The sequence below is a fragment of the Euprymna scolopes genome, chromosome 44, assembly GCF_053919585.1.
Source record: "Euprymna scolopes isolate OS-2025 chromosome 44, ASM5391958v1, whole genome shotgun sequence".
Lineage (NCBI taxonomy): Eukaryota > Metazoa > Mollusca > Cephalopoda > Sepiida > Sepiolidae > Euprymna > Euprymna scolopes.
This window is the reverse complement of record NC_136525.1, coordinates 2,957,194-2,969,711: the sequence shown is the minus strand read 5'-3', so window position 1 is coordinate 2,969,711 and position 12,518 is coordinate 2,957,194. Positions and strand designations below refer to the sequence as shown.

General features: G+C 35.4%; 1 protein-coding gene across 2 annotated transcripts in view; it reads left to right on the top strand.

Moving 5' to 3' along the window:
• Positions 1–11,049, top strand: part of LOC145268651 (ER degradation-enhancing alpha-mannosidase-like protein 3) — a 157,871-nt gene extending 146,822 nt beyond the window's left edge. For both annotated transcript variants that reach the window (XM_080124135.1, XM_080124134.1), the window contains 2 exons: positions 5,608–5,787; positions 9,938–11,049. In XM_080124135.1, the coding sequence (XP_079980261.1) occupies positions 5,608–5,787; positions 9,938–11,043 (1,286 nt within the window). In that variant the 3' untranslated portion in view covers positions 11,044–11,049. The remainder of the gene's footprint in view (positions 1–5,607; positions 5,788–9,937) is intronic.
• The last annotated feature ends 1,469 nt before the right edge of the window (positions 11,050–12,518 follow it).

The following is a 12,518-nucleotide window of genomic DNA, read 5'->3' as shown; positions in this document are numbered from 1 at the left end:
TATATATATATATATATATATATATATATATATATAATTTTTTTTAATTCATCCAGCCTTGACAGACGTGTTTTTAAATATTCTCTCCAGTGCTTTTCTTTTAATGATTTGGAATTCATTCCATTTGCGCTTTTTTCCAAGGAACTCTGCTTTTTGGATTATTTTGGACCATTTGGAATTTACCCAGTGGATTGAAATTTTAAATTCGACCGTTTTGGATTTTACCATTTTTGGATTTTTACCCTTCACCGGATTATCCATTCATGTGAAATCTTTTTATCATTTTTCTTTTGCCTCCTGTTCCCCTTACCTAACCCTTTTTTCTTTAACCAAGTAAGATCTGTGACTTACTTGTAGTTTCAGTAAATACTTTTATATGCAAAATCCGATCCTGCATTTTGCTAATTCCTGCCCTCTGATGAGAAGGAGAGTATTTCTTTGAAACTCCGCGGATTAAGGACTATCCACTTATCTTGTGTTTCCTTTTTTAAAATTAAATATGTTTTTAACTCTTTTTTAAGATGTCTTTTAACATATTTTATTAATCATTTGTTCATATATATATATATATACATATATATTTATGATGTGTGTGTGTGTATGTGCACATATGTATATCTATATATATATACTAGCAAAAGTACCCATCGTTGACTGTGTTCAAAAACAACCGATAGAAAATGGACTCTGATTTATGAAAGTATGATAGGTTACGAAAAGGAAGGGTTGTAAAGAGATAGCTTCGAATTTGGTGGTCTTAAAACCAAAGCAAAATATGATGAAAGTAAAAATAAAATAGATAAACTCCATAATTTTTATACCATACCTGTTCACACTGAAACACTTATCACAATATTCTGTGGATCTATATTAAAAAACCTTGTTAAACTTTGTGACATATTTCCATTCTATGGAGGTCAGGCGCGAACGAACACCCCATAATTTTATTATACCATATTTCTTCAAACTGAAACATAATTATCAAAGTATACTTACGCAGATAGATATGAAAAGTATTTATTAAAGTTTTTGCCTTTTTCCATTCTATGGAGGGTAGGCGCGAACGCAGACCCTACAATTTTATTATACCATCCCTATTTAAGTTAAAACATACTTATCAAAGTATTATTATGTACATCTATATCAAAAACACTTGTAAACGTTTTTTTTTTTTTATTTTAAAATTTTTAATTTCCATACTTTGTGGACCAGGCGTGAACGCAGACCCCACAATTTAAATGAACTACCGTTCTGCCAGATCAAACATACCCATTCCTGTGTCTCGATACATCTATCATTATGTGATTAGTTTTCTATAATAGTCAACCATATAGGAGCCTATTCGTGACCAGGCACACACACACAGACGTTCATCTTTATATATATATATTCGTGACCAGACACAAACCCACACACACAGACATTCAGCTTTATATTACAGATATATATATATATATATATATATATGTTGTAATTTTGATTTATAAATTAATAAATGAAACAAAAAATGTAAATGTCATACCATTTTGTAAATCACGTTTTTAAACCATTTACATTTATTTTAGCCATATTCTTAACACGTTAAAACATTTTTTTTTTTTTTTTTTACATTTTCAAGAAATTTAAATGTAATTTTAACTGCAGCATATAAAAGCATCCAAATTTTAAAGAAAACAATAATGAAAAACTGCCTTAAGACGACTGACGAAAATCAGTTGAAAGTACTTGCAAAAAAAAAAAAAAAATCAAAAGAACAGATGATCGGAAATGACTATGGAACTTTCTTGCACAATTTCGACCGATTTATAAGAATGACCATTTGCATAATTAAAAAAATTACATGTGGTCGTATTTTTTTAAGGTTTTTATTATTTCTTTTATTCAATTTTCACCCCAAACAATGCACAGTGCCACTTTGAAGCAGGGGCTACTATCAGGGACTTAATTAGCGGGGCCATTATGAAGGGATATGAGTAGAAAGATATTTGTTAACATTACACTTGAACTTCTGCATATCAGTGCAGTTGGGAAAGCAGAATCCCGGAAGGGAGTTCCAAAGACTCGCAGTTCTGGGGAAGAAACTATTGGAGTAAAAGGCTTTCTTGCACCTATGGATCTCTACTGTAAAGGGATGAGAATCAGTAGCGTGTTGGGGGGTAGTTACGTTGGGGAGGTACAAGTGATTCACCATTAAAGTATTTGTAGAACAGGCAGAGGGATGCAACATCTCGTTGATGAGGCTGAAGCCTAGATGACAGTTCAGGACCTATCAGGTTGGCGACTCTCTTTTGAACCCTGTCCAGGAGCGAGAGACAAGCAGCAGATGCACCAGCCCAGATGTGACAACAGTACTCCATACATGGGCGAATGGTGGCCTTGTAGAGGTATAGGATACTGTCAGGCGTAAGTAGTTTTCTAGCACGGTAGAGGGAGCCAACCTTCCTTGCAGCAGCCTTGGCAATGCTCTCAATGTATCTATTCCAGTTCATATTCCTTGTAAATGTTAGGCTGAGGAGTTTAAAAGAAGTACTTTCAGTCAATGTATTCTTGGCCATTGCTATTGGTGGTAGAGAAGGTTTCTTGTAGTTATTGAAGGAAACAAGCTTAGTCTTAGCAGCATTGAATGTGACCATCCATTTTTGTCCCTATTCCACTGCAGATTGGAGGTCATCCTCTAGTGTTTCTGCCATTTCCTTGGATATGTGTTCATTTGTTTTCCCCTCGTATCTGTTATAGAGAGTGGTGTCATCGGCAAATATACCCATCTCCGATACAATTTTATCAGGGAAGTCGTTTATGAATATCAGGAATAATAGTATACGCTGGAGATAAATGAGAATTCAGATGTGGGGAAAATATACTTGGATGGCAAAGCTATCGATGTTACCAACAAGATTATTATTATTGTAATTGGAATTCGTTATTTATTTTTTTATTGCGGACTATTATTCTCATCTTTATTAGTTGTTGCTTCATGATGTTTCGGCCAACTATTCCTCTGGCCTTCGTCAGGTGGTAACCGCGACGGATAGGAACTTCGAATCTCCTAACTGCATTCTCAGCCATCACTGCCATCCGTAGTTGTTGTCGCCTCACCACGTTTTGGCCAAGTAAACCTCTGGCCAGCTTTGGATGGGATTGAAACCGCTACCTTCAGACAATGTTCATCTGGAACTGTAGAGATTCAACGTCTCTATCAACTGCATCATGGGCCCCGAAGGACGATCAAGGTTGGATTCTTTAAATAAACGTGGATTTATAAGATCAAAGAATCTAACCTTGATCGCCCTTCGGGGCCCATGACGCAGTTGATAGAGACATTGAATCTCTACAGTTCCAGATGAACATTGTCTGAAAGTAGCGGTTTCAATCCCATCCAAAGCTGGCCAGAGGTTTACTTGGCCAAAACGTGGTGAGGCGACAACAACTACGGATAGCAGTGATGGCTGAGAATGCAGTTAGGAGATTCGAAATTCCTATCCGTCGCGGTTACCACCTGACGAAGGCCAGAGGAATAGTTGGCCGAAACATCATGAAGCAACAACTAATAAAGATGAGAATAATAGTCCGAAATAAATAAGATTTATTATCTTGGTGAAACAATTGGAGCACAGGGTGGAGTAGGTGTTAATGTGATTGCAAGAGTTAGGAATGGATGGAGTAAGTTTAAGGGAGATAAAAAAACAAAGAGTGGAACAGAAGTTTTAATAAGAATACAGAAAAATCTTTGATGTACACGCACACACAAATGCACACTCGTATACACACACACACACGTAGACACACAAACACAAAATCTCTGCAGCATAAAAGTTTAGCTGATGATTTTATGTGTTATCTCTTTTACACACATGTGCACTCGTACACACACACACACACACACACACACATCTGATGAACATGCACGTCAAGGATCGAAAATATCATATTCCAAAAATCACATTAATTGATCAAATCTTGACCAATTACTTAGTGGTAAAACAGCTTTGTTTACATCAAAAAACATAACTGCTACATTACCTCCTGCTTGGACTTATTCAGCTATACCTGTCTATTTACATCAGAAGGAAATGGTACACTTAAATATTTGACTGCTATAGAAATTTACATTTGTCACTTTTGGGTACATGAGAAGTGCAGTGGAAGTACTGGTAGGTTGAAAGCAAGGAGTGTAAGACAATGTGTAATACCGCAGTTATGTTCAGACGATGCTCGTTAAAGTTAAAAACCTCTCTCAGGCCCCCACGCCGTCTGGTACAGTCGCAAAGAAAAAAAAAATATTTGTCACTTTTGGATACACATGTAATTACTGGTTGAGAAAGGATACCCAATTAGTGTGACGGATGAGAACTCAGATGTGGAAAAGATTATCAACAAGTTTTGTTAGCAACAAAATCACACCCCTTCACTGTTGAGATCCCTAAATGCCAGAAATCTTTCTACTCTAATAGTTTCTTCCCTTGAACAGCTAGACTTTGGAGTTCCCTTTCTGCTATTTGCTTCCCTGGCTGAACTGATATGCAGAAATTTAACGTAAACCAACATCTTGTTAATCTTTCCTAGGTATGACCCCAAATAGTATCCCCTTACGTCCAAGTGGTGATATGCCTTGTTAGGGGTGAACGTGAATTAAAAGAGGGGAAAGTTATTAATGTTACCAACAAGTTTCGTTACAGGTAGCACAGGGTGGAGCAGGTGCTACCTGTGTTATTGTAAGAATTGAAAATGGATGGAATAAGTTCAAGGGAGGACAAAAACAAAGTAAGGTGAAACAGAGAAAGAAGTTTTTACTCTGGACAACATCGGGTAACCCTGCTCGCATTATAGAAACATCTATTTTTTAATCCTCCCCCCCTCCCACCCCTGACAAAAGGAGGGTGGACCTGTAAATTCTCCCTTGCCCGTTCGCCTGTCCGCATTTTTCTCAATAACTACGCCTTGGAATTTTTTGAAATTTTGCACAAACATTAAACATGATATGAGTAAAAAAAGTAACAGAACAGATTTTCTGGGAAAACTCTGGTGCCCTCCCCCCAGGGGGTGCCTTTCGGGTTAAAATGGCTAAAATTAACACTTCTGTGCTTATTAAAAAAAAATTGATGCTTTGGGTTTTTATAAAATTGTACCTAACTGATTTCTATATAATTTTGTTTGTCTATACTTCGCGATAGCACTTGAGTGTGCCTCAGGAGCTCATTTTTTAGGACGTTTTTTACCATATTTGTCTAAATTTTTTGTGTTTGTCTACTTAGCAGTTTTGCATGGTTCTGAACTCAAATTTAAATATGTTAAGGACTTGGGTGTTTTTGGGGCTAAATGAAAGGGGGGGGGGCAAATAATGGACTTAGTCATTTCTTTTTTTTTTTTTGCATGGTGCAGAACTCATATGTACATATGTTAAGGCCTAAAACTGCACTGTTTGTTAATTTTCACCTGGATTTGACATCCCCTGGGAACTTTTGGGGCTAAATGATGAGGGGGGGGGGATTAATGCTGAACTTAGTCATTTTGTTTTTATGCCTCGTTCGCTGTGAACTCACGGGGGAACCATACATGCTTGACTTGTTTCTATTAATTTTGTCCATATTTTTCTGTTTTTCATTGTAGACCACAATCCTGGAAGCAGCAGTGAAACCTCCCCTCTGTTTGCCATGTCGGGGGATGGCCACCGTGATGTCAACATCCCACTTGTCTTCCTTTTCCACAAAGAAGGCCAAAAGCTGCTGGAAACCCTCAGTGAAAATTACGATATGGCTGTCTTGGTGGCACTTGATCCACGGCCTTCAGGTAAGGAATAGCGGAGGTGCATCTCTGATTGTTTGTGCGCGTGTGTCCGTCATAAAATGAAAAAAACGAGTGTAAATACAATCCGATAATATGGTAAATATTCCGGTACTTATGCGGAAAACGACCTGTTTTTTTCCGTGGATGTTGCTTTGGTATATTACGGCAGTTTATGTAAACTGCCGGGATATGCTGAGTGCTTATCAAATTTTCAAACGTTAGAAAAAAAAGAAAACATGTTATGTAACATTTATTGTAATTTTAAAGAAAAACAACAATGTTGAGTACAGGGTCCGTTCCGTAGCCCTTGAGACCCTGAAGGGGCATCGGCCATCTACAACTTTTGTAGATGTTTTTGTAGCGAGGAGTTCTTTTTATAGGGTGAGGGTGCTGGCCCCACGCCCAACCTTCCCAGAAGGTACATACAGCACCTAGTCTTCCTAAATGGTCACCCATCTGGTACTGGCCAGGCTCAAGTTGCTTAACGTTGATGATCTGGTGAGAATCGGTGTGTCAATGTGATTGCGCCGTACACTTGAGTACAGGGTAGAACAATAAAAGTGTCGCACTCGAAAAGATAACATGATTCCATTTCCGTTTGATGGAAAGCGGTTTTCTTTTTTTGTGGCAGACCATCTGCTAGTTGGTTAGTTGTAAACAAACCCCAAGAGCGATAGGAGCCTTCTATCGTGTTGGAAAGTGACACAGTGTTCAATGAGGAAGATCAGAGATGCGTTGCTGTACAACTCGTGAGACAATTTTTTAAAAATATTTTTTTCTGTTTACGTCAAAGAGTATTTTTTTTTTCTTACTATTTTCTGTTAAGTTTAGGAGGTAATTTTTTTTTACAGTTTTTTCTATCAAGGTTACAAAATATTTTTATTTTTTTTTTTTACTATTCTTTTCTGTTAAAGTTATGTTTTATTTTTTACAAATTTTTTTCTGTTAAGGTTAGGAGTTGTTTTTACAATTTTTTTCTGTTAAGGTTAGGAGTTGTTTTTACAATTTTTTTCTGTTAAGGTTAGGAGTTGTTTTTACAATTTTTTTCTGTTAAGGTTAGGAGTTGTTTTTACAATTTTTTTCTGTTAAGGTTAGGAGTTGTTTTTACAATTTTTTTCTGTTAAGGTTAGGAGTTGTTTTTACAATTTTTTTCTGTTAAGGTTAGGAGTTGTTTTTACAATTTTTTTCTGTTAAGGTTAGGAGTTGTTTTTACAATTTTTTTTCTGTTAAGGTTAGGAGGTATTTTTTTTTTTGATTATCTCTTAGGGATTCCTAACTATTTGCAAACATCTTATCGGAAATTTTTCCAATCGTTATGTTTTCCGACATGTACTGTAAATTTTGGCAAAATGAAAAGAACAGATTGTTCTTTGCGTCAACTTTTCAATTTGTACAGTTTTTGTGAAAGAAAAGTTAAAAATTTTTATTATTTGGATTCTTCGGACTACAGTTCTCATCTTGAATGTTATTTTCACAGCGTTTCAGTCGATGTAACCTCCAAAATTCTACAGGTGTATATTTTGTCGAACACTGGGAATCTTTCTACCAAACTATCTGCAAGGACCCATGGTGTAATGGATAGAGTATTGGGTAAAATTCAGTTATAAAAGTTACATTCCTGTAGGTTGAAGGTTCAATCCTCAGTATGGGTGGCTCCAAAAACACAATTGCAGATCACATATGACGTCTACCCCCTAACCCTAACCCTAACCCCAACCCTAACCCTAACCCCAACCCTAACCCCCGGTGGATTAAATAAAGGATTCTTTTTAAAATTTTTTCATTCAATAATTTGACAGAAAGATTCTAGTGTTTGTGCAGAAAGATTTGAGTTTGACAAGATATTGTTATGTTGGAGGAGTCCATATAGAATGTACGTAAAGTGCGTGGGGGGGGGTTCTAGATGAGTATATTCAAAGTTTGTGTAATTGTGTGTGTGTGTATACGTTTGTATATACGTGTCACCAAATCGCTGTGTGTCATTGCGAGATGAAGATGAATTATCAAAGAGGTGGATACAGTCAACCTTTGGAAGGGATTGACATACAAAGTTCATTATGCAAGTCGTAGAAGACAAAGGCACATTACCTTGCGGTTGAAAGGCTTACATAACAAATATAAGACACTTATTCATCCAGCTAGTGATTGGAATTCGACGCTTGCTAACACTGCTACATTGTTGTCTTTTCCTCACTTTCACTTCCTAAGGAGTTTCTGTCAGTCTCCCCGGTCCACTCTATCGGACTCTCTCGGACTGTCTTTTTCTGACTGACTGTTTTAGTCTAACTTAAATGTTTATATTGATTCTATATTTCTTTGTGACGTCAGGACCAGACATGTGAATTCCATGCGCATGCTTCCAACACGTATCCTGGGGGCAACACAAGTCCCAAAATTTCTTCTGTGAATATTCTTTATTGGTCCCTCGATTTATCGGAGAGGGGCCTGTTTTTCATTGGCGTCCGTCTGTTATTCCGGACGATTGCCAGATAACCGTTCATTAGTTTTTCCTGAAATTTTGCCACAAATTGCATTCCACTAAATAGATGTACACAGTAAAAAAAAAATTTTTTTGCGAAAATTCCCATTGCATCCTCAGGGGCTCAAAAGAGGTAAAAAAAATGCCCCAAAAATAGTCAAAAATGACACATTTTGCCCATAACTTTTGTTCCATCCATTAAATTTTTCCGAAACTTGGCCAAAATGTGGAGCCCATTGTTCTCAATATAAATCAAGTATGGGTGACCCTGACAAAATTCTGGTTTGCTACCCCGGGGACTTTGTGCTAAAAATGCCGCTTTTTGTGGCTCTTTTTTCATATTTCTCAACAAAAACTTGATATGTCTGACTATATAGTCGTTTTTTTTACGGTGGTCAACTCAAATATACATGTGTTAAGACCTGAAACTGCATCGTTTGTCCATTTTCACTGAGATTCTGCATTCTCAGGAGCTCAAAAGGAGTCACAAATGCCCCAAAATTCAAAAAAAAATTACACTTTTTACCCTCATAACTTTTGCCCCATCCATTAGATTTTTCTGAAACTTGGCGAAAATGTGAAGGCAAGGTTGGCCCTTCACACTTCTGACATTCATCATTTCTGAACTATTTTTTGTGGCGTCATCTCACATGCAGCACCAAAGGGGACCACGCACGCGTGGCTTGTTCTGACTGTTTCTTCTAGTCTAACTTAGGTGTATATATTGATTCTATACTTAATTGTGATGTCAGCACATGCAGGCCAGACATGTGAATACCATGCACATGCTTCCAACATGTGTCCTGGCAACACGAGTCCCAAACTTTTTTCTTTATTTCTATTGTTTTATTATTCCTCGTTACAATGGATAATTCACTGCATTCCTGGAATCGTATCTCTAACTTATAAAAATGTGTATGGAAGTTTTAAAAGCCAAAAGCAATGCGGAAAGGATCGGAATCACAAGAGTAAAGAAAAGAAAAACAAACAAATAGACGAGTATGTTAAAGTAGAGAAATGTCTAACTGTTTATTCATTTATCATTCCTCACCTCGTTATATAATTAATTTGTAAACAAGTTGTTGGTATGTCTGGTGTATATAAAGTCCATTGGTGGTATGGATTAATTTCGGGAGAAAATACCTCCTCCTTTTCAAAAAGAAAACAAAAGTATATTCAAGATGGCGGAAGAGGACAGGACTGCGGATAGAGGTTAGGACCGCAGTAAGATGTGACTAGTTAAAACGTAGGTAGCTGGGGGGATAATTTTATTTATTTATTTTTTGTTATAAAAATGTTTGTCTTTCTTTTCTTTACTCTTGTGATTCCGGTCCTTTCCACATTGCTTTTGGCTTTTAAAACTTCCATATGTTCCTTCGCCAGTAATGCTTCAAGCAAACTACCATTTAATTTTATAAAAATATATTAATTTTAACTTTTAACAACTGCGTTCGATTCCAACATTCTCCTTCAATAAGAATATTCGATCCTAATTACTTCGTTCCTAACTGAAACCCGGGAGTTATCCACTTTAATATATAACAATACAATATTGTGAAAATAACATCCAAGATGAGAACAATAGTCTGAAGAATCCAAATATGAATAATCAATCCTAATTTCAAAATCGTATGAAGAAACTTAACATTTCATTTTTTTTCTTTTTCATGATAGCTTCCCAGACGAAAACTACTACTGAGGCTCCACCAAAAACTACCCCTGTTGTTACCACCAATCGTCCCCGAAAGACTTTCCAGCACTTGAAAACCATCCAGTCGTTCCAAACTCCAGCCCGAGCTTTAAAGCCGGAAGAATTCCTCTACCAGCCAGCTATGGATAGAAAGCCATACAGTGCTAAGCGGGAGCTCTTGCTGCTCGAAAACCAGAATGGCAACTATTTCATCCTCGTCGGGTCTAATAATGTATATATGGAAATCAGCATCGTTTCGTTATCTTCGTCATCTTCATCGCCGTCAGAGTCGGCGGCCACATCATCCAAGTCAAAACAAAACTCGGTCATCCACTTAGATTTGCTTCCAGATGGCACCAAACGTCTTGCATTCCATTTTGATCATCTCTCGAAGAAAGAACCGTCGCGCAACAAGCCGAAGCTCAACCAGATCTACGTTGAGCTTGTCTCGTTGCTAAGAGAGCGGACAAACTTTCCGCAGTTGGATTCGCAAAGCCAATACTTGAGAGCCATCACGCGGGTTCTCGAGGCGGCTTATTTTAATTTTGGAAAACTCGATGCCAACGAAAAGGTCGTGCTTGACCAGCTGGCCTTCGAGTTGATAATCATGAAAGACGATCTGCCGGAGAAAGGTGCCACCGATAAAATGTCGGAAGTGGAGGCAGAGACAGGTGTCGGAGTCGGCAGCCGAGAGGAGGGACAAAATGTGGAACCCGACTCTCTTATAAAAGTCGAGGAAGACTCTGCTAGTGAAAATGTAGATAGTACCGTTAGCAGTTCCGAGGGCAGAGATTTGACTGCGGACCATGACAAGGTTTTATCGGAAAGCGATCAGGGTGTTTCTATTGATAGCACAAAAAGGACACACATGTCTGAGGAGGCGGAAGAAAAAGACGATGCTAACAGAAATGTTGAGAATTTTGAAAATTTTAAGTCGTTTTCGTTAGGGGAGGAGGAAGCTGAACAGTACACGCAGACTGAAACAGGTGATGAAGTCGATGAGAAAATCCCGGTGGGTAGTGACGCTGAAAATATTTTGGTTGTTAATAATGATCATGCGGACAATTTTGAAGGCAAGGATGAGTTATGATAAAAATTACTGAAGTTTTTTTTTTTTTTTTTTTTTTTTTAAATAATTTTTTTTTTTTTTGTCTACATATTTATTTTTTCTTGATTTTTTTTTTTTTTTTTTTTTTTTTTTAAATTTAAAAAATTTTTTTTTGTTGTCTACATATTTATTTTTTCGTGATTTTTTTTTAATTTTTTTTTTGTTGTCTACATATTTATTTTTTCTTGATTTTTTTTTGTCTACATATATTTATTTTTTCTTTCTTTTTTTTTTAAATTTTTTAATTAATTTTTTTTGTCTACATATTTATTTTTTCTTGATTTTTTTTAAAATTAAAAAAATTTTTTTTTGTTGTCTACATATATCTATTTTTTCTTGATTTTTAAAAAATTAAAAATTTTTTTTGTTTACATATATTTATTTTTTCTTTATTTAAAAAAAAATTTTTTTTAAATAATTTTTCTTGTCTACATATTTTTTCTTGATTTTTTTTTTTATCTGATTTAAAAAAAAATTTTTTTTTCTGATTTAAACAAAAAAAAATTTATTTTCAAATTTTTTTTTCTTATTCCGAATTTAATGTAATTTAAAAAAAAAAAAATGTTTAAAATCAAGTTCCATTTGTTTACGTCTACTTACTAATCGTTTGTATTCAAGATTAATGCCCAGGAAAGGTTCCTTCTGGTTAATTTTTACCAGTTTAAAAACATTCTATTCTCAAAAAAAAAGTTAGTTTGCTTATTTTAAAATTGGTATGCATTAATCAGAAGGAACTTTTCCAGGGCATTCATCATGAAGTAGAATGGTCAGCTGATGAAGAAAGTAGACAAAGACGCACAGAACTTGATTTTGAAACAAAAATACAGAAAAAATTTGGATGTAAGTGTCCGTCACGGAATAAAAATGTCATATTCCTAAAATCCCATAAATGTTTTTTTTTTTTCATATAGAATGTTATATATTTTCAATCATGTATTGTAGCTATTATTGCTTGTTAAAATATCTTGTTTTAAGCAAAAACAAGATTACATACTGTACTGCTATGTCAAATAGTAATATATTATAAAAATTATGAAAAATCACTGAGTAGAAAGTTATTTTATAGTTAAAAGTAATTTTTAGACAGTAGGAGTCTACACACAAGGGACATAACTCCAAGTTATTTTAGATTACTTGTGTCATGGCTGCAATATTTGTTTAGACTTTTTTTTTTTTTACTAAAAACACAATAGTAGTTGTTCTATTCAATGAATTTTCGTAATTTTTGGATATATTACTATTTTCGACATGCCAATTAAATAAGTACTGTTGTTTTTGCTTAAAACGATATATTTAAAAAAAAATGATTTGTCAATTTTATCTTAAGCTTTTAATATCTTAGTTGTTTGAATTGTTTCCCCCCTTTATTAAATTTAGCGAATCAGGACTTTATTATACAATTTGATTTTCTTAGTAAAAAAAAACAAAAAAAAAAATGCTTTATCAAATTACATGAC